Source organism: Hesperophylax consimilis, chromosome 1 (genome assembly GCF_061612785.1).
Source record: "Hesperophylax consimilis isolate HC1 chromosome 1, BYU_Hcon_1.0, whole genome shotgun sequence".
Classification (NCBI taxonomy): Eukaryota; Metazoa; Arthropoda; class Insecta; order Trichoptera; family Limnephilidae; genus Hesperophylax; species Hesperophylax consimilis.
In genome coordinates, this window is record NC_142836.1 from 34,031,159 (window position 1) to 34,054,141 (window position 22,983).

The 22,983-nt window shown below is 32.5% G+C and overlaps 1 protein-coding gene across 1 annotated transcript in view; it reads right to left on the bottom strand.

Moving 5' to 3' along the window:
• Positions 1–22,983, bottom strand: part of LOC149426709 (uncharacterized) — a 165,549-nt gene that overhangs the window by 41,864 nt on the left and 100,702 nt on the right. The window contains exon 2 of the mRNA XM_089633015.1: positions 21,379–21,735. Coding sequence (XP_089489141.1) covers positions 21,379–21,679 — 301 coding nt within the window. The 5' untranslated portion in view covers positions 21,680–21,735. The remainder of the gene's footprint in view (positions 1–21,378; positions 21,736–22,983) is intronic.

The following is a 22,983-nucleotide window of genomic DNA, read 5'->3' on the forward strand; positions in this document are numbered from 1 at the left end:
AGATTCTTAATAAATTCGGAATACTTTTTTTCTCCGTGCAGAATTGAAACGTTGCTTGAAATGGCTTTGGCCGTGTTTGGTGAGCAGATCTGAATAGCCAGGTTCTTCCACACCTTCCTCTTCCCCATTTCCTTCTCCTCCACACTACCTTCAGCCTCGCATAATATCCCAATAAGGGATGCCGTAGTCTCACTGTTCCAGATGGTTGGGAACAGTTGGTATTTCAGTGCGGTATAACATAACAAAAAAAAAAAAATTTACTGATAATAATAATAATAACAAAAGATAAAGATAAAATGTATTATTACTATGACAATATCAAAATTGAAAAAACGTGAAACTAATATAGACTAACTAACTAACTAACCATCACGCCTTTTCCCCGCAGGGGTAGACAAAGAGGACGGACCGCCAAACAACTCGGTCTTGGCAAACACTTCTTGCTCGTTCACATTCATACATCGTCTCATACATACTCTTCTATTATTCTGACTCTTGACATGGCCCGATTCAAGTATCCGATTCACTTGGTCGTGCCATGTCTTCCTCGAGCGTCCCGACTTCTGCTACCAATATAGTATTTGGATTATTTATATAGCGCCGTTTTGTGAAAAATCACCTCTTGGGCGTTGTGCTGGGTAAGTAGCATTACAGTTGATGACCATTTGAAACAAAACAAACCAAATTGCGTGACAAAAATTATAATAGCGCAGTTTAGTGTCATTTCACTTCAAGTGCGCTTTACTATACAAACTTAAAAACGGTAATTTAGTATTAGTGGTCATGTTCTTAAAATTATTCCTACAGTGTGCCTTGCCAAATACAGATCTAATATTATAACACTAAATATACTTTTTATACAAAGTGATGACAAAACGAATAACAATAATAATTCAGAAGTACACTGGAATATGCATCGCCTATTTGGAATCCGCAATATAAACTTTACATAGATAGTATAGAACGAATTCAAAACAAATTTAAAAAATATATTACCCACAGATTCAACAATAATTTTGAGTGTACATTTGAAACTTTGCAGCGAAGACAAACAGTAGCTGACTAAATATTTATACACAGAATTTTAAACAATGAGATTGACTTACTGAACTTCTGTCCCTTATTAACTTTAACATACCTTTGAGACGTACACGACATACAGTGCAATTCCACACGCTAAATTACAAAACAAATGCAGCATCTAATTCGACAATCAAACCGAGCTCTTCATACTCTAAATAATATTTGTCTTAACTATAACATTGACATTTTTTCGGATTCATTACCCAAATTCAAACGTGGCATCATGTCAATAATTTAAAGAATTCAATGCGCATACATACATACAGACACACACACACAAACACTCACACAAACATTACACACACCTATAAAGTACACAAGTCACCTGGTAATTAAGGAATAAACATACCACTTAGCAGACATTACAAGGAAACATATCATAGGTACACAACATGAAGTATCTTATTCCTGTATATTGTTTATTTATTTATTTATTTATTTTTTAATTTTTTTATTTATTTTTTTTTATTATTTTAATATAGATCATAATTACATTAATACATACATTTTTTTGCAAAATATAATATTAAGGTACATAATTGGTCATGTATACCTTATCAGAAAAGAGGAGCTCTTGTGCCTGATAAGGGAGCCACGATTCTTACTTCAGTGATTCAATGTTATGTGTAAAATATAAATATAATATATCCATATATTTTTTTAATATAAGTTTTTTTTGAAAAAAGTTTGATTTTATTGATTTGTTCTTGTTGGTTCGTAATACAGCGAAATTCGGAAGGGAGATTATTGTAGTTTTTTATGGCTTGGTAAATATAATGGTTTTGCATTTGAGTTGTTTTAAAGATTGGCGTAATAAATTGATTTCCATTTCTCATCAGTTTGTAAAATTCTTGATATTCTGTGTTATTTTTTTCTTTACACATTTTTATAATTGAAGTTTGCTTAAATATATCATCAATATTTGGTACTGGAAACATTTTAAAAAGCAATTTTGTTGGGAAAGTAGAGTTTTTTTTAAGTATTACCTTTATAATAATTTTTTGCGAGACTTTTACTGAGTTTAGGTTGTTTTTATAAGATCCTCCCCAACCTATGTTTTATCTCTGTAAATCATGTACTGTTTGTTTCTATAATATAAAAAAAATAACAGCAGGACAGGACAAATCAAGAATATTAAAACTAAAAATATAATTTAAAACAGGAGGCAGTTTGTGCTCAGAAGTGATGATGAACTAAAGAGAACTACGATTTCATATGGGTGAGAGTTGACTAGAATCGGTAATACTGGAGACATTATTTGAGACTAGACTAGACGCCTCAAAACTAAGGAAGAGTAGGAATATAAAGGAACCTATCCACTCGAGCGATCGCGTTACTAATTGAAATACGGGTCCAGCGACAGGGATTTCCGAGCGTTCCATTTGGAAATTTCCCCCCCTCATAAAAAAATAACCTCGGAATTTTAATATGGAGACGTATATAACTGATTATAATGCTATATAACCAATGAATCCACCTATATTTTACAGTTCATCCCATGTTTTTAGGATTTATAAGAAAATTGTTAAAAAATCGTAAACTTTATATATGCGCGAATTCTGGGTGTTCGGTCTTTTGAAATTGCCGTGCGTTATACTTATTCGGCACAAAATTGACTTTTTCTATTTTTGTATGTTGTCTATGGTCTACTTGATAATCACAGATAAAATATATTAGAAGACTCAATTTTTAATCGTAAACAGTTTTTTATGAAAAATATTTCATAGAATTTGGGTTCGCGGACTGTCAACATTGAATACACTAAATTAGAATATTTAATAAATTTATGACAAAAAACGTAAAATGGGAAAGTATTATTTCAGCTTTCCATTAACGCAAACCGCAGATCACGGGAAGTAAAGAAAAAAAATATTAATATAATATAATTAGTGATCGCTCAACATATTTTTCAAAATCGTTCGAGTGGCTATCTAATGTTTAAACGTACCTTCCACTAGAACATAGGTACCTACTTAACTAGTTGTATGTGGATTTTTTCTCTATAAACAAATAATAGTACCTACCCGAAGATTATAATGTTCTCGCGTGAGAGCATCATATTTTTATACAGCCGAAGCATCGCTCGTAGCCTGGTCAATTCATGTTCCGTGTCAACTTAGGTACACACAATTTAACCTATCGATGGAAAAATAACAGTGGCTAAGATAAAAAAACACAGTATATTGTAACAATATAACATTATAACACCGGTGTACCGCCAACGAGCGACCCGTATCATTTTTCCAGCGTGACTATATCGTATAAAGTGGTTACATTAATAATGGAGTACGCTCCGGGGCATACCAGGTTAGCAGGCTTGCATGACATTTACCAATCGATTCCATATAGAGACATTAACCCTTCTCATGACCGTCGTGAAGAAAAGCGTTTATAGATTTATACTGAGTAAACATGGAGAAAACTGTGAGCTTTATTCCGCCTTGGTTCAGTCGTTTATTTACGGTGGGCATACGGGATTTCGAATAGAGTCGTAAATAAAACAACACCCTCTTTTTGATTTGAGGAGTGTTTGAATTGTGGGACGTGAAATGCTTTATTTATTCATCATGGTTAGAAACATAGGTAAATCAAATTTTATATCTTATTCTTATTAATATTATGAGTGACTTAAGACGCCTTATAGATCTTTTCCTATAAATTTTATAATGAAACTAGTCGTGGAATATTATAATAGTTATTATTGAAAGATTAATCAAAAGTCAATTAAACAAAAGAAATAAACACTTGAAATAAATAAATTATTATAAAAATAATTTTCCGGTTTATAATGTAATATTATTATGGGTAGGTACCGTAAGTACTAAAAAAGTACAAAAGAAATGTGTACCTAAGAAATCTGGTAAGTATAAAATATTGTATTACAGGTGGGTAGATACTCCATAGATTTTTCGCTTAATTAAAATAAGTTCCAATTTCGAAAATGACACTTAAATTTAAAGCAAATTCAGAGTTAATTGAACCAGAATTACAGACAGACACACAACCGAAATTAGTACTAATTTAGAATGATATTTCTGTTTTGTTGAAGCTAAGGGCTATAGTTATTATTTTATAAATTCATTGTTAGTCAATAAAAATATATTTTGAGTGTTTAGCTCAAATTCAGTTTCGGCCGCAGTTCGGACTGTAGGTTGTGTTGGTGTAATGCAGTGGCATGACTTTTGGGTGTACTAGAGTGCTGATATTAAAAACAGGCATTATTGACGTTATAGTAGCCGAAAACTTTTTACTAAAAAAAAAACTGTTTTTGTATGAAGTTTTTCAGGAAATCGGTGCAGCGCACTTGCCAACCTGAAATTTCCTGAATATCTTCATACAAAAACCGAATTTTCTAAACAACATCAATAATGTTAAACGTCACGTGCCGCCACTCTTCATCGGTACTTACTCTGTCTTCATAAATTTTATACTTTATTTTATTATTATTTTAATGAAGTTAAAAGAAATATACATATTTCACTTTCTTAACTTAGGTTCGCATAACATAATTCTTAATATTATTGTTCACTACCCAAATACTATTCTTATACAAATACATTTTTGATTTTGCTCACTAATCTTAAGTTAAATAGTTTTTTAATATGTTTTTCTGTTCTTCTGTTTTCAGTCTATCGGAAGAAGATTGTATATATGTACTATACACACTCACGGCCGATGTTTCTTTTACTACTTTCAGTATTTACTGAATTTGGATATAGTTTATTATGCTGTCTTGTTTAGCGTTCATGTACTTGTGATGTTTTTATAAATTTTATATACTCTTCCTCATCTGTATGTTTACCGTATTTTAAAATTATATATATATTTTTTTTAAATATTTTTTTAAATATATTTTGATGTTATATTTTTAAATTGACCATCTCCATGGTAATTTGTAATTATCATCCGTCCACATTTTTATAATTTCCTTATATTTATGTTTACTTGTACATTTGTAGATATTATTAAAAACGATTTTCTTCAGATTAAGTATACCAAATAATTCATTTAAATTTTTGAATAGAAGTTTTGCCTGTTAATACCCACTCGATCAGTTTTTGGCATATATGGCAAGTTAGTCCAAAAAAAGTTTTGAGCGATCACTTGTCATAGTGTGCCAAATATCTAGAACCTAAAAATATGGCATAAACCAAGTTATGTAGGTGGATTCATTGGTTCTAAAACGCAGTAAGCAATTCATATATTTCAATAACAATATTTTAAGGCATTACATCAATTAAATAATTTGGTAAATGTATATATAAAACCAATCGCTCGAGTGGATACGAGAAGAGATGCACAATATTCTAACTCATATCATATCTCACGACAAGAAACTTTAAACTTTTTTTATTTTTTTTATTATTTTAATATAGATCATAGTTACACTAATACATACATATTTTGCAATATATCATATTTAGGTACATAATTGGTCATGTATACCTTATCAGAAAAGAGGAGCTCTTGTGCCTGATAAGGGAGCCACGATTCTTACTTAGATTCAATGTTATGTGTAAAATATAAATATAATATATATATACCTATACATATTTTTTTAAATATAAGTTTTTTTGGAAAAAAAGTTTGATTTTATTTATTTGTTCTTGTTGGTTCGTACTAGATTCAATATTTTAAAAATAAACTAAAAATATTTCACTGTCGTAGGCAGGTAACAACATTGTAAAACAACGAATTTATCAAATTTGATTATAAACCTGATTTATTATTCTATAAATTACCTGACAAAACATGATATAAATTTCAAGTGCGGCATTAACCCTTCTCATCTCAAGAAAAATATAGATGGCGCAAAATGAATTCTGTATGAAAAATATTTTAACATAAGGATAAATTCTGTGTGAAAAATCTATTAAGGCAGGGTATTCGCGGCTCGCACGCACGTTCCGTATAAAATCGTATGCAGTAAATTTAAATAGGCAACTATATAGCGCTATTATAAAGCAGTTAATCATTTATCACGTCGTTATTCGCATGGCTCTATCGGCTCGTGCCGTGTTACGCTATCGACAATATGGGCAGCAAGCTCAAGTAGGCCTGTTTCACACGGTACACTCTGCCGAGGGGAAATTGAATGCCCTTAATGACGGACGTGTATTGTACCTTGTAAGAAGTTGTTAAAACCTATATTACATGGATAAAGATGAAAAATAGTTGATGTAGATTTTATATAATTGAATAAACATAGAGAAGTACTGTTTTAACATCTACTGTTTTGCTTTTCGTCTGTCTGTAAATTCATTTGTAGGTTCCGTTTCAGGTTTAAGATAGTGGCCGTTTATTGGAAAAATATGATATTGTCGTGTTTATAGACATTATAATTAACCCTTTTTCAATTTTATGGTACTTAACTACCTGAGAAAGTTTTAAAAAAGAATAATCATATAGATAAAGTAACCTTTATTTAGACGAATTGAATCATCTCTTATTTGAAATTAAAAATACATGGTTTATTATTTAATGGGTAGGTATTTAAGTACGTACGTAAAAATTTTGTTTTGGTTTCAGAAGAAATTTTGGGTTTAAGATTTATCAAATAAGAGGAAATTAGAAACATACTTTTATGAACACGAGGTCTACTGACTTCACAGAACTATCTACTAGTAAACAAAAATAAGAAAAATTCCCAAAAACTTATTCTTATTATACTTCTCATTTAATAGTTGTGTGGAACTTGACTTACAGATTAAAACTGAGAAAAGTTATTTCTAAAATGTAATAAAAAAAACATTTGGTATAATAAAGCGGGAACTTTATCGTTTGTCTGGATTTGAAAAGATTGTTTTAATAATTAGATTTTTTAGAGAGTTCATTTATTAGGTAGGACTGTATTCATCGTGATTAAAAAGCTTAAAATGTGTTTTTGTGACGTAATGTATTCTCGTGCAATGAGCACCGGCGTCCTAAAATTTATTTTATATCTTTTCTTTAGGGATTTCAGGAATTTTTGAGTTCTAGGAAGGAAAAAAGGTATGAGGGGTGGTAAGAATCTTGGGGTCAGCGTATCCAAGTGACGGACGTATGAACGGAGTCCTGCTGGAGAGGTCAAAGGGTCTCCCTCAACCAGCCTCTCCCGACCTGGCCTGCCACGCAGTTGGTGGGCAGACGCATCTGTGGCTAAGATCCGGACAAATCTCAACCCATGAACACTGGGACCCCTGCTAAGTCACTAAATTTTACGAACCACTTAGGTGATCCAATAGGTGTTCCGGGGCGGCGGTACCCAAACCCGCCTCCCAAATTTAAATATCTGTAATTTACAGATCAATGCTACTATTGTCATTTAAATATCTGTAATTTACAGATCAATGCTACTATTCTCATTTAAATATCTGTAATTAACAGATCAATGCTATTATTTTCATTTAAATATCTGTAATTTACAGATCAATGCTACTAATTTCATTTAAATATTTGTAATATACAGATCAATGCTACTATTGTCATTTAAATATCTGTAATTTACAGATCAATGCTACAATTGTCATTTATATATCTGTAATTTACAGATCAATGCTACTATTATCATTTAAATATTTGTAATTTACAGATCAATGCTACTATTGTCATTTAAATATCTGTAATATACAGATCAATGCTACTATTGTCATTTAAATATCTGTAATTTACAGATCAATGCTACTATTGTCATTTATATATTTGTAATTTACAGATCAATGCTACTATTGTCATTTAAATATCTGTAATATACAGATCAATGCTACTATTGTCATTTTAATATCTGTAATTTACAGATCAATGCTACTATTGTCATTTAAATATCTGTAATTTACAGATAAACGCTACTATTCTCATTTAAATATCTGTAATTAACAGATCAGTGCTACTATTTTCATTTAAATATCTGTAATTTACAGATCAATGCTACTAATTTCATTTAAATATTTGTAATTTACAGATCAATGCTACTATTGTCATTTAAATATCTGTAATTTACAGATCAATGCTACTATTGTCATTTAAATATCTGTAATTTACAGATCAATGCTACTATTGTCATTTATATATCTGTAATTTACAGATCAATGCTACTATTGTCATTTAAATATCTGTAAATGATTTTAAAAGAAGAAAAGTTAAAACTCTTTTTTCGAAATTCCAACGTTTTAAGTAGTTTTTAGGTTAAAGATTTAAATTGCTTTGCATGGAAAAATAAATATTCTTCTCTGAAAAATATTTTAGTTTGGGAAAAAAAAGTTCCACCCGAAGTTAGTGCACTTTACCCCCGGTAATACAAATAAGGAAATACGTAATTTAGAAAACAAGAATCCTTACCGCAAACAAAGTTGTGCTGTAAATCTTGTAATTAGAAAGATTTATTAAATATCTCGTAAAACACTACTATTTAATAATATATACCTAATTAAGAATGAAAAAATCTTAAGTATACTTTTTATGGATTTTAACATCTTAATAACTTCTTTCCACTTTTTTACTTTTTTTTTTAAATTTTTACCATTAAACAATATTTAAAACTTTTCCGCTTTTATCTATTTGAATTTTGATTTAGTTTTCTTGAGTGAATGAATGAATCAATTGGAAATTAACCCACTTCCCGACATCCGATCGAGCTGAAACTCAGCTGATAGACTCGTTGTCAATGAAAATACATTCTATAAACTTTGGCACTCGCCACACAAAACACACGTATAAATAATAAAAGACAGGCTTAAAAAGACATTTTAAAAGTTCACAGTAGTTCAAACCAGTCCCTGGAGAGGAAGGTCCAATCCTTAGTCAAGCCAAAATTGAAAATTATTGTGATTTTTTTTTAGAATAAGACACAAGAGTTTTATTTTAATTATTATTTATAAAAATTAAAGAAAGTTTTAAAGGTGTCCATAGCAAAAATCATTTGAGAATGAAAAATATATCAGACAAAGTATGGCTATTTAAAAAAAAAAGATTCATGAATTTCTTAAAATGACTACGGATTTTAATAATAATGCCTTGGCGGGTTTATTTCACGAAAGTATGTTCAACGGTTCCCGGTTTCAGGGCATCTCCTCTCGTGATGTACCTACGGAGGAATTTTGCATTGGTCCATCTGTCTGTTTGTTGGTGAAGTTGTTTGTTTTAGACAGTTTTGGGTCAAAGCGTTATTATTATAAGATAAATAATTGCTTTATTAAACCAACTAACATTTCCCAGTATTTTCAAACTACAGTAATTCACCCTGACTTTAAAAACAGAACTGGGAGTTGATGACGATGATTGATTCCTGAAATTGTGAACCCAGATCAGTAGAAATTATACTGATGAGTTTTCTATTGTACTGATTTTTCTTATATATATATATACAAAATTGATCGCACAACGTAAGGGCTAGTGTCAATTAGGTTGAAGAATTATTAGGCAAGTAGGTAAACTAATTTAAAACTTCATTGAATGGATAATTGAAAACTTTAAGCATTACATTTTATTAATAATTACCTCTAAGTACGGGTTTACAGAATTTGAACCATTCATCAAATTTTAAAAATAATTTTCGTGTTCTGTGAATGTTCTGTTATTGTGTGAATATTAGCCACTTGGTTTTCGGAACTGAAATAATAATAGAATTTGAGTAGAACTTTCGCAAAACTTGATATCAATTTTTTTTAATTCTGTGGCACTATTGGTCCTTAGAAAACTAGTTTGTGTCTTTTTCAGAAGCAGCAAAACCCCCACGTAGTCAGCTCTAGTGGATGAATGACTTTAGGTACTTTTTAACAGCCTTACAAAAAATGTTGTGTACATATTGCGCCACGCGTAAGATCACACAGGTGAAAAACTTGACTTATTACCATGGCTTTTGTTCGGTTAAAACAGTCTTAAACCAGGCTCAAGGCCGGCTTTACCACACCAACGTTGAACAGGCGTGTGAGAATCTAATCGACTACCACAACACGGGCATTAACCTAGTGTGATAGTCAAAAGAAAATGTACTGCATCAGTGTAAATATTTATTTTAAAAAAATGTCTAGTTAGACGGTAAGTCTTTAACTTAGAAATGTTCATTAAACTATAAGAAAATGAGTAAGTCTATTTTTTTTAATTTGCCATCTCTTTATAACGAATGAAGTCATTGCCATCAATATTTTTTATGGTTTTTAATATCCATTTAACTAAATTCCTCTATTTTAATCTGTAAAATTGACAATACGCCTGAATACAATTCGATGGTGTTTTTCTACTGGTCAAAAAGAAAAAAATAGGTTTTGAAACTTAGGCAAAGCCGGGTATAACTACTAACTACGAGTACCTACTCGTATAAGTCAGCAGAAAGGAAATAAGAGAATAAAACATGTAGCTACGTAGGTTTGTTGGTTCGTGACGAGAGCTCTGTATGTTGTTGGGAAAAAAACTTTATTTTGGCCAACTGAAGAAATAAAATGGCTCTGTGGGGATATACTCTTCTCAACTTCCCTTCCCCAAATGTCTGGAGATATTCAAAGAGGCAAAGTTACACCACCAGCTCCAAAGTCAACAGTTTGAACAGATCATATTGTTTTCTTAGATACAAAAAGTACAGAATATTTCAATTTCGCCTAAGCACTCGAAAGGGTTACATAAATAGGCGCTCAATCGATGAGAGTGTCGGAGGCGCCCGGAATATTTACACTAAATTATGCAGTTTATGTAGAAAAATCGTGGGATAGGTGGAATTCTTGACAAATCAATTCCAATTTTAAAAATATTGTATTTCTATTATTTTTTATTAACGGTAGGTATTATATCGCATTTCTGAATTCTTCAAAAAATTAGTTCCAAATTTGAAAATGACACTTAAATTCAAAGCAAACGATCCAGAGTTTATTGAAACAGAGTAAGGCAGGACACACGCAGAATTGAAATTAATATTTTTGAAGATTACTAGTCAATGCACAGTCTTCAACGATAGGTTACAGAAAAATAATTAAAAAATAGAAAAATCAGCGTTTTCATCACTTATTACAAAACTTTATAAAATACGATTGAAATGGAAATTTAATTTCCAAGGAGAAAAAACTGTTCAAATTGAATGTTTCCAGATTTTTTTGCTTTAGATCCAATTAGGTACATCATACAACCTTTACTACAATAAAATTAATAGCACACATGCACATATTTAATTTGTCGTCTTGAAGAGTCTCGTGGAGAGGGATCATGGAAAGGACTCAAAAAAATGTACATATTATCAAATATATTTTGTTATTTTTTAAATGACACCATTCCTCGCACGATAGAGATTTCTTTCGTCAATTTCGTAAGTATTTTTTTAGCTCTAAAATTACCGTGGTAAATCCAGAATGGAGGTTTTTTTAAAAAAAATACCGCCTGCGTTTTAATAAGTGCAAACAGAAATGTTATTCAGCGGGTGTTTAAGTTGACACATCAATAGTTTATTAGTTTGCGGAAGTATTGAAACATTGTTCTGTTTAAAGCTTTGTCTTGCTAATATTTGCTACACCAATAACTCTAAAATGCGGAATAATAACAGTGAGAATTATTTGTTCTCCGAGCAGTTACTGTTGCGCACCGGCTGCGGCCGTGTAAAGAATAGAGTGGTTAGTGGGTAGGTTTAGGTTGGATGTGGTTCGAGAGCGTGTTCCGATGACATAAACATGTTACGTAAAAAGTACAAAGAATCACCGGCCGTAAAGGCTCCGAGATAATCACGCGCTGCCATTATCATAATTGGAGACATTTTTGCGCACGAAAATATAGCCGAAACTTCGCCTTTGTTCAGCGACTCACTCATATACACACGCCCATACAATGTGTGAGTGTACCCCCGTACGTTCAGGCTTTCATTTTAAGTCTCATTGTCAAGTTTGGAGAGGGATTTCACCGTTAAATAATGCATGAGAATGGGCAAGTAAAAAGGAAAAACACCGAATAAAGGTACTGGATTTGTCAGTGAACAGAACTGCTAACGTCGCGCGTCGGGTAGAATTAGCGCCCACGTTTATGTGTAGTGCTGGGAAAAGATAGGAAATGTGACTTTATGCTCTATATGTAGCTTTCGCAGATTCTTAAAAGAATATGAATTGTTCGTGTTTAATGCCACAAAATTGACCGCGGAAAACATCCAAACTAATATCCTTTACAGTCCATTCATTAGAATTAGTATAATATAAGGTGGGAATGTTTGTAATGAATGTGTGTGATTAGAAAAAAAGAACAATGGAATTTTGAAACTACAAAGCATTTATTAGGTCGTACATAATCACGATATCTGTGAATTCCCGAGCCCTTCAGAAAGAGTGAAGTGGAATATTCCTAATTATGTGCATATTCCTACCTGGCCTCATTACATTTCTGTGAATCCATCTTATTCAGTCCGATTTGGAGGCACGCTATTTGAGCCGAATGTTCTCGATGAATACATTTGAATATATTTAAAAAAGTCAGATATTAAATATAATTTCGTCTGTAATTATCCCTCAGGATTTCTAGATACATAATTAAATACACGTCAGGTAAACGCCATCTAATTCAAGATATACGCACGAGATTCACATTATTCGGAAAAGTTTTCAACAAATAAACAACAATTCAACAAAGATGTGAGAGTAAATTCTTATACTGTTCAGTTTTCGGGAGAGAATACTAAAAAATATTACTCAATGTAGTAAATAGACTTATTTATTAAACTGTTTTTGTTTAATTCCTTAGTTAATGCTATCTTAAATAATTAGTAAAGAAATTCCGAAAATTGTTTGCCTTTTTTCAAAGACCAATGGACATCCAGAGATATTTTAAAATTCATAATGTACAAGATAATAAATCAATTGGAAAAGGGGTGAGAGTTACCCCAAGTCTAAGCTATGTATGATTTAAATGCGTCATCAAATAATTTCCTTACAACAGCAGGGTTGAACAAGCAGGAACATAAGCGGCCGCGCCTCGCGAGCCGAGCCTATAGCGTATAAAGAGAGACATTGTTGAATGATGTTCCTCGATTGAAACGTCCTGACTTCAGAGACGGGGACAAATGAATTCTGACAACGACAAATGGCACAGGCTAACGCCATCGCGGCCGCGGCCGCGGCGCAAGGCGACTTTTGGCGAGGTTGGAGTGAGATGCGCCCTTTTCGCCGAGCGGTGCTTGACAGCGTCTGAACGCTCAACGCACGTATGCAAACACAAACAGGCGGAGGGGTGTTTTGGGGCTGGCAGGAATTTCACAGATCGTTGCGTTTCACTGATGCCCGGTTAAGGACACGCGGGCGGGGCGGCCTCCACTCCAGGGCGGTGACGGAGGGTGCACTTTATCTCTACCGACTCTCTGCTCTCTGCTACCTCGGGGTGGATACAAATCTAAGCATTTTGGGGACATTATGTTTGGCCAGAAGCTTAAATCATGCATCACGCAATAAAGAGACGGGTGTTTTTTTAAACATTTTCGATATTGCTTTTCCAATTTCTTTTATTTCTAAACACAATTCGAAGATAGCAAGATATGCTTTATTGTTTGATGAGTTTTTTTCTATTGGGTTAAATGCCACTATTACAATGGTCAATTCTGATTTCAGGAATTATCAGAAAAATCAAAACCTTTCTTAAAACGGACTATTGAAATACAATGTGTTTACTATTTAGATTTATATTAGTCTCGTCATTGTTTATGTAACTTTTAAGAAAATTGTGCTATATTAAAGAAACATTTTATTAGAATGAAATGGAACTAAAAATTCTAATCACATCATCTGGTCGGTAATCGTCGAGGTAATAAGTTAATTATTGATTAGGTCAAATCAAGAGTTGGGGAATCTTTTTGAATATATTCCTTTTTGTAACACAGCGAAGAATAACTTAATCATTCATTTTTCAAATGTAGCGTATTATTTATAAATCCATAGAATCCGCAAAAACAAAGAGCATACACATTCAAAATAGTGTATTGAGTTCATTTGTATGGAAAATTCAGGCAAACAAAGTTTAAAGTAAAAGTTTACCTCCATCCTTTATTAATGCTTGCAATTCATGCATGCAGTTTGAATGAATGAATTACATAGTTTATTTGGAAGTTAATGTTTACTTACATTTTCCGTTAACGTTTCAAAGCACTTCTTGTTTTATAAAATTATTAATTTTCGTCGTTGAAACACACTATCATAACTAAATGATATTAGTATTTGGTCACTTAACAGCCTACGCCATTTTGATTCAGAAAGGCAATATCGCAGTAAGACGATACTGAGGTTGTATTTCAGCCTATAATGAGGCCAAGAGGAACGGCTGTGAGGTATTTTTAAACACAAAAGTAAAACTTAAGGCTGAAATACCCAAAATATTAGAATAATATTTTTTAATCAAAAGTTATAGCAAATATCTGGTATGAGCTAATTAATTTAATTATGTTTTAAATTATAAAACATAGGCCATTAAACAATTCGATTTTTAATGATTTAGGTGCAACTTAAAAAAAAGTCTTACCTCACCTACTATGTTAATTTAATGAAAAAGGGTCATATTATTTACATGGCAGGTAGGGAAAAATTCTTTTTTTTTTTTAAATAATTATCATTGCCTCATAAATAACTGCCGAAGTTGTTTATGAAACCATGAAAAATCGAATTATTTAATGGCCTATTATAATTAAATAATTTAAACCATAAATAAATAGCTAATATTTATATTTTTTGATTTAAAAAAATGTAGTCTTGATAAATAATAGATGGTGATCTTTTAACCAAAATAACGTTTATTGTAGCAGAGCACACACATTACAGCCATTACAGAGACTTATACTTTTGACACCTACTTCCTGTGCATGTAGTGTTACCAACTGAATGTTATTTCATTGCCATATTACAAGTTTTGGCCTCATATACAAAATTAAATTTTTCTGTTCCTCATAATTGTGAAATAATCCTAGTAAGCAATATTTTTCCCAGGTGTTGGTTTCGAACACGGGCCTTCGGGTTCAGATCCAAGGAGCTTACGGCTCTACCGCGGAGGTCATAAACTACTTCATAGAATGTTAAAATGTAAATAAAGTTACACGATTGACTTGATGGGAGTAGTAATTCTGCGCTGCATCGCTGAAAGCGACAGGAAATTAATTTTAAATTGAATAAGACACAGATGAATAAACTACTCTGGAGATTGTGAAGCAGGAAATTCGTTCAGATTGCAAAGGATATAAATTCGTAATTTAAAAATAAAAACAATCTAATTAACACTACCATCGGACAGTAATGATTTTTCCACAGAACTCGAAAAAATTTGAATTTTTTTCTGTTTAAATCTCCTCAAACAAAACTTAAGAAAGTCTGTCTCGGTATCAGAATAAACATTCTAAAGTATTCATTAATGTCCAATTTTAATTAAAAGTTTAAAAATCTTGGTAAACTTTGGTACAAATAATGATAATATCCGAAGAGGTACACGTGTACCTAGATAATAACATCGTAACAGCAGGATTCATAGAAATTCAATGACAAGGTATTGTTTGCCTGTATTATCATTAAATAAAACCAATAGGTGCCTCGGCTATCTTTTATTCATTAGAATTTTAATTAAAGTACACAATGATTTTCCATGACATCAACACATTCTTAAAAAGAGCGTTCGGGCTGGTAATAACCAGTTATTCAATCTCACAGTGTCTAAATTCTAACCTGTCACCCTTTGATTGTTTCAATCCAAAAAAGCACTGATAAAAATATACACCGCCACCGATATAAATAATACATATTATTATGGATGATTTATACTCAAATTCTCAATGCTATTTGACCTATCGAAATAGGTATTTGGATAGATATTCTTTTCCTATTGGACCTGTCGTAATACTATAGATTTTCTCCCGGTCAAACCATCCGTCCCACGACTTATAAATATGTGTATTACCACTGTTATATATTCAATCATACACCTTTTGACCGACATAAACCAAATTTACACATATAACTTGCAAAAGCCATCGACTTCCTTACCCTTTCCCTGGCTATCGTTGTTTTTTACGCGATTCTGCACCCTTTGAACGATATAAACCAAATTTTGCATAGCTATATACTCTTTATATGGGCATGGGCACAAAAAACCTCTCTATTTAAATATGTATTATTGTGAATGTCGTGTTCGAAATGTTGCTATTTTGCACTCTTCTTCAACCCTAATGATAATAATAAAAATATGGTAGTCTCTCCACACCCCTAGCATATTATACCTTCTCTCCGTATCATTGTAATTTTGGAAACATCGTTGCAGAGTCTACATCCTCTATCTTCGTCAAATGTCACAGCGGTGCTGCCAAGGTCTGGTCTATTAGAGGATATTGTGCCAGCGCTTTACTAGCAGCAGACACATACCTGGGGCTCTATTCCTGAATCGAGGGCGCTCGTAATCGCCGTCGAAAGTACGTACGTTGGTCGTCGTTGCTATTCCCGAAATTGGTCGAAGGTACATACTTTGACGCCAAACGTCAAAAGTCATTCCACACAACATCTACTGGGTGCAACCAGTAGAAACAGGGCAGCGAGTGGTAGGTTGTTGGCGTTTCTATGGAATTGGCTGTCAAAATCTAGTCTAGCTGTCAATTTTTGTTTTACCGAGCGGATTCCGCAAATGTAAAAGTGGGTGAAAATTTCCCACTTACTAAGTCTTTATCGGAGCTTACAAGCTTAATTAAGAGTTGCTTTTGGCAATTTGTAATATGTCCCGCAGCCATTTCTGTTTTGAATAACGAATAACTGTTGTCTGTTTGACAGTCACACCATAGAAATCCCAAAAACATCAGGAACATAGACAATATTCACAGGGGTGCCAATATAATCATCTCTTCTACCAACTTCGACCGTTCGACGCTCAAGAATACGTAAAATTGAAACATACGAAAAAGTTAGTCGCGACGACTAGTAGTTTTACACTCGAAGACGGCGCATACGAAAACGATTGATCGTTTAACTCCAGAATCGCAGGCCTGGACGGATGACGAACCTCGTGCTGGCACTGTTGGTTGACGCGGTGCACTCTTTCGCTGCAGCAGCTGGTCCAGTTTCTTCGCCACCTAGGATTCTTGCTGCAGAGTCTCCATCTTCTATCTTCGTGTCACCTGTTCTTGTACTTCATTTTATTTAACTTAATTTCACTTTATTTTTGTAATATTTATATTTTTCGTAATACATGCATCAACTGTAAAGCGCCCCTGAGGTGATGTCTCACAAAAGCGGCGCTATACAAATTGTCCAATAAATAAATATACTTAAGGGTCCAAATAAAATAAAGGCTTTAAAAGTCGGCCTAATATTTCGGAGCATTATCTATTGTTTAATAAAAATATATATTTGTAAATTTTGCTAGCGTTCTAGTTTACAGTCTGCATCACCGAAGAACATTATTTAGAGTGTCGTAAAAGCATCCCCATGCATTTTACACACAAGTAATGATTTTTAGTAATAATAGTTATTACATTATTTCAGGAGTTTTTTCTCTGCTGAACCGGTTTTTACTTGCAATAATAAGGTTTAGAATCATTATAATTTAAACATCGTATAAGGGTGGAGAGCTGAATTAATTCATCAATAGCTTTGCAGAACGAAAAGCATATTTTTATCAAATAAAACTCTAGCGCGAGAGAAAGATAAGCGTACACAGATCCATAAATTCTGCCAAACTTTGAAACTTTCAAAATATTTTCGTATGAAAATATTGCGCATTTTGCGGAAAACAGCATTACGAAGTAATCAAAGTTTACCCAAACGCCGTAAAAACTTAACAAAAGACCACATTTTTGAGATTCGCGTCCTTTGACCCCTGAACTTATCTTTATGAACTCATTTTTAAAACCCAGACGAATTGCCACTTTATTAGATTGCCGCCAGGCGCTGCCATTGTGCCTTAATATTCCCAGTCCACTGTCCAGTGGAAGTGGCACTGAACAGAGCACTGAGCTCCATCATTCACGAACCACGTACTTTATGTTCAATCATCACTAGTAGCTGGTAGTGCGGTAAATAAGCTCTTGCTTGCATGCTTTAAAATAACTTGCAGAATGGAGAATTATTTAAGGGATCCATTTCGTTCTTCGGTTATCCAACAACTGTCGAAACTTTTTAAGACAACGTACCCTCATCATTCACCTATTTATTACAAGGACAATCTTCTGAGACTTCAATTCGAATGAACGTCTCTGAACCCTTGTACACGTATTACATAAATATTGTTGGGTTATTCGTAACCCGGGAATGTTTGTCTTTCTTTTAAAAAAAAAAAAAATATATATATATATTTTTTTATGTTGTACATAAAGTGTGTGTACATCGAAGCAAAGTGTCTCGAATAAATTTCACCTCATGCGGCCATGTGAGCTTGAAGATTAGATGATCTCCCGGCTACGGGAAGGTTATCTTCGTGACGTTTTAGTTCTAGACTCCTGTAATAGTATGTTGAACTGAATAAATATTTATGGAAACCATTTCATTCTTCGCTTATACGATACGATGTCACCTGTCGAAACTTCGTAAAACAATATACCTTATATATAATTAGGCGCTTGGAAATCAACCGCCTACGCGAATATAGATTGTCATATAAAATGGTTCATACCTATAGTGAATGGAAGAAGATATTAGGGGGAGGGGGCTGCCTAGAAAGACATGGCACGATCTAGTGAATCAAATATTTGAGTCATAATTTACGACGGGATCAACCTTTAGCCAGCCTAACTCATAATTAGAAATATAATTACTCTGAAAATAGTATAGGAACTGTGCCTTCTGCCAATCACTATTAACTTCAGCATTATCATTTGGGGTTGCTGTGCTGAAAGTATTATCGGTCCACTACAAATAGCCTGAAAATTGGTAATACGTGTTTTCAACAAGCAACCGATAAGACAATCTTCCATTCGGCTCTTCACATAGTATAATTTCTTGAACAAAATGTATAATGTCAACTCTATCTAAAATTATAATTTCTTATAAAAATATAACAAAAAAACTCTACTAAAACTATTACAAACAGACACTACACAATATCTGATCATACTATGTAAGCACAAAGACAATAAATTCATCTACATATCCTAATGTTCTTGAACTTTCTGCACGTAGATAAAAAAAAACGGAATTCAAATCTATACTTTTAAAACACAAATACTGCTATGGATCCTCTCATCTACAATATACAGGGTGTCCGGGTGTAATGTGCGCTAACTTCAGATTGATTTTATTTTACATGATTTTAAAAGTAAAAAATAAAAATAACACCTTTTTAAATTTCAATGTTTCAAGGTAGTTTTTAGGTTTAATAGTTGAATTGTTTGTATGGGAAAATAAACATGGGAATTTCTAAAAAAAATAATTATCTTTTTTTATTTACCATCGTGTAGAGTCACCTCCAAAAGTTAGCGCACTAATTTTTAACCTCTAAAACAGCCTCTTACATATCATATTCGACATTCAATTTAAATATAGAGTGCTTTTAATGAATAATAAAAATTAAAAAATATATACGTTCTCTTCAACAATATAATAAGGAACCTTAAAAAATTTTTTCCTCTTCTGTATACAATGTATATATGATTAAATTATGTAAAAACCTATCAGTGCGTCGATAATTAACATAAATAAAATATCTAGGTAGGTAATAAATCGATCTGAACATATTTATGCATGTAATATTATAATAATTATAGTAAATCTGACTATAATTATATATATATGGCGGTATATAGCGGGAGAAACAATACTAAAAAATGTATAGATATTGTGGGTGTTTACTCTTTTGCAAATGCAAAAACAAAAGATGTATAGATATTACGGATATCTACTCTTTTGCATTAAATAACAAAACTTGTATAGATATAATGGATAACTACTCTAGCATGATATAAAAAAAATGTTTAGATATTATGAATATCTACTCTTACATGAAATAACAAAAACTGTATAGATATTACGGATATGTACTATTTTGCACGAACTAACAAAAAATGTATAGATATTATGGATATGTACTCTTTTGCACGAACTAACAAAAAATTTATAGATATTATGGATATTTACTCTTGAATGAAATAACAAAAAATGTATAGATATTATGGATATCTACTCTTGCATGAAATAACAAAAAATGTTTAGATATTATGAATATCTACTCTTTTGCATGAAATAACAAAAAATATATTTCAAGAGTCAGTATAACGGAAGAGTATCAATGAAGCAAGGAACATTATTTCTACCTACCCCTGCAAGGAAATGATGTTATAGTTATTTTATATCCATGGGATTAATATATTTGTAACAGTTAAAATATTATGATACCGCCAGATATCAGATATATCGATCCACTATATATATAACACTAATACCTATATATTAGTGTTGCGATTTACTCGATATTCGGGGCTCTTGGAACACTCTTCAGAAGCATATGCGTAATCCCGCTAATATCTGATGTTACAAAATATTTGGTTTCGTCCTAACAATACTTTTAGGTATTATATTGATATTTATTTATTTATTGGACGATTTGTATAGCGCCGATTTTGTGAGATTTCACCTCAGAATCAACTCACCTATTTTTGAACTAATTAGAATTTAAAATATAAAAGTAAATATTCTGTTGCTTATTCTGTTGCTTATATTGTTGCTTTTATTTTTGTTGATTTTTCGTTGATTTTTGTTGATATTCTGTTTCTATAATTATATGTAATTTTCTTATTGTACAATATTTTGTAGTATTTTACAGTATTTTTGAACATATTCTTCTTCCATTTTTGTAACTATACATATTATTATCTATATATAGTATATAAGCACACAGACTAGCTCCCCAGTTTGACCCGAGAATATTTCTCTACAAATTGGGTAAACAAAAAAAAAAGTGATGTCTGATATGAAATGTAATATATTTTTATCTCTTTATCTCTCTCTTGTGAACTATGGGAATATTTTATGGGAAGTATAGAATATATTTATAGAGCAAACCCCTGTTTATTCAATAATATGTGATAGTAAATAATAATATGTAATTGATTAAATTTAATAAAAAAATATTTTTATTGTTATCAAGAAACCGCAGAACTAAAAAAAAAAGTCTAAAAAAATTACATTTATTCACTAGGACAAGCAGATATCTCGTAATTTTGATTAACGTGTCTAGTTTAAATCGTCAACAAAAGATGGCGCTACTTCCGTCCGCGGCATATTTTATCCTAATATCTGAGAACGGTGAAAAGATCATAATACCGGCAGACGAATATATCAGTATTAGGCGATACCGCATAAGAACAGCTTTACCCAGGCCTAAATTTATTTAGTAGTTCTTAGTTCCTACCTTCAGTTTTGTGCGTGTCAGCCAAGTGTGCCTGAGCTGCCAGCCACAGGAGGGCGAGGGCCCCGAACATGCTGGTCGATCGATGTCCAAACACTGATCTCTTTGGGGCAGAGTCTTCGGGCTGCCTCCAAGTCTTGCGGCGGTCGGTGTACAACGCAGGGGAGGGTGCGTTTAGGCTGTTAGTTGACGTGGGTTCGCGCGGCCGGCCAGGGGAGTTGGAGAGGGGCCGCGGCCCGGCAGCGGTACCGGGCCTGCCCAGGGGTGCCCATGGGCGCGGAATGGTGGGCGCAGCCACTGCCATCCACGCGGCGTCTCGGCACACTAGCGACACTCGCAGGCTGCTGATTCATTCGATTCCTGGAAAATAAACAAAATAATGTTATTAATATTTTTGAGCATTCTTAAATTAAATTCCATTTTTTTTGGTACAATCGGGGAGATTTCACCGAAATGTAAATTAAGTTTTATGATTGCAGGTCAGGCAGAGACAGAATCAAAATATGAGACAGAAATAGGCAATGGAAAATTACAAAAATAACTAGATAATTTGAAAGATCTAATATAATCATAAATATTTAAATAAATAACCGTATTACTTTGTTTGAACCACTATATTTACGATATCAAAGTCGACCGGTTTCGGAACACCCGTTCCTTTCTCAGGGAGAAATATGTACTAACATAACAAAGTAATGGATGAACATATGTTATTTAGAGTTCCGTGATAACTCAACACAATGACAATTCAACACACCTTATATGATATAAAGTCATTAACCCCTCCAGCGTGTGAGGGTCATATATGACCGGGCATCCACATTTTATAAAAGGAATTATTTCTTTTTTTTCTATCATGCGTAAATACATAATTTTAATTTTTGACGTTTGATAGACAATAATAATACTTTCCAGTTTGCTTCAAATATGTAATATATTATTATAATATTTAATAAAATGCTAAAAATAGCCAAAATTAATAATTCATATTTCGAGTCGCTATCGTAACAATCGCTTTAACTTTAAAAAATATTTCTTATTTGTTATTATATGAACGAGATAAAAGTGAAGGTACAATTTTCTTACAATTCCCCGAATAAAACGAATGTGTTTTCAAAATATCGAGTTTTCTCAATTTTTCTATGATTTGAGTAAAAAAATGTTTCTGACAACATTTTTCACGTTTGATATTAAAAGTTTATTACTTAGAAATAGTAATGTTTATTGTAAATGCATACACCGGAAAGATAATTTTATCTAGTTTCTAAAACAGTATTTGTTTCTTATGCAATTCAAAGAAAACATTGCAAACTGTACAAATGTGATGAAAGTACTGAAGGGTTAAAGGCGATGAAAAACTAACCTACAAACCTAATCCACGTAACCTAGTTTTTGTTTCATCACTTTTCATGACAGTTTATCACATTTAAAAGGTGTGTTGATGAGTTTTCCGGTTACCATTATTAAGTGTGAAATGCTAAGTGAAGAGTGGGGGGAGGAGATAAAACGGACTGTGGATGGGAACACGCCCTTGAGGTGATTTTGCACAAAAACGGCGCTATATAAATTATCAAAATATTATTAACAAGTCAATGACGGGACTGATGC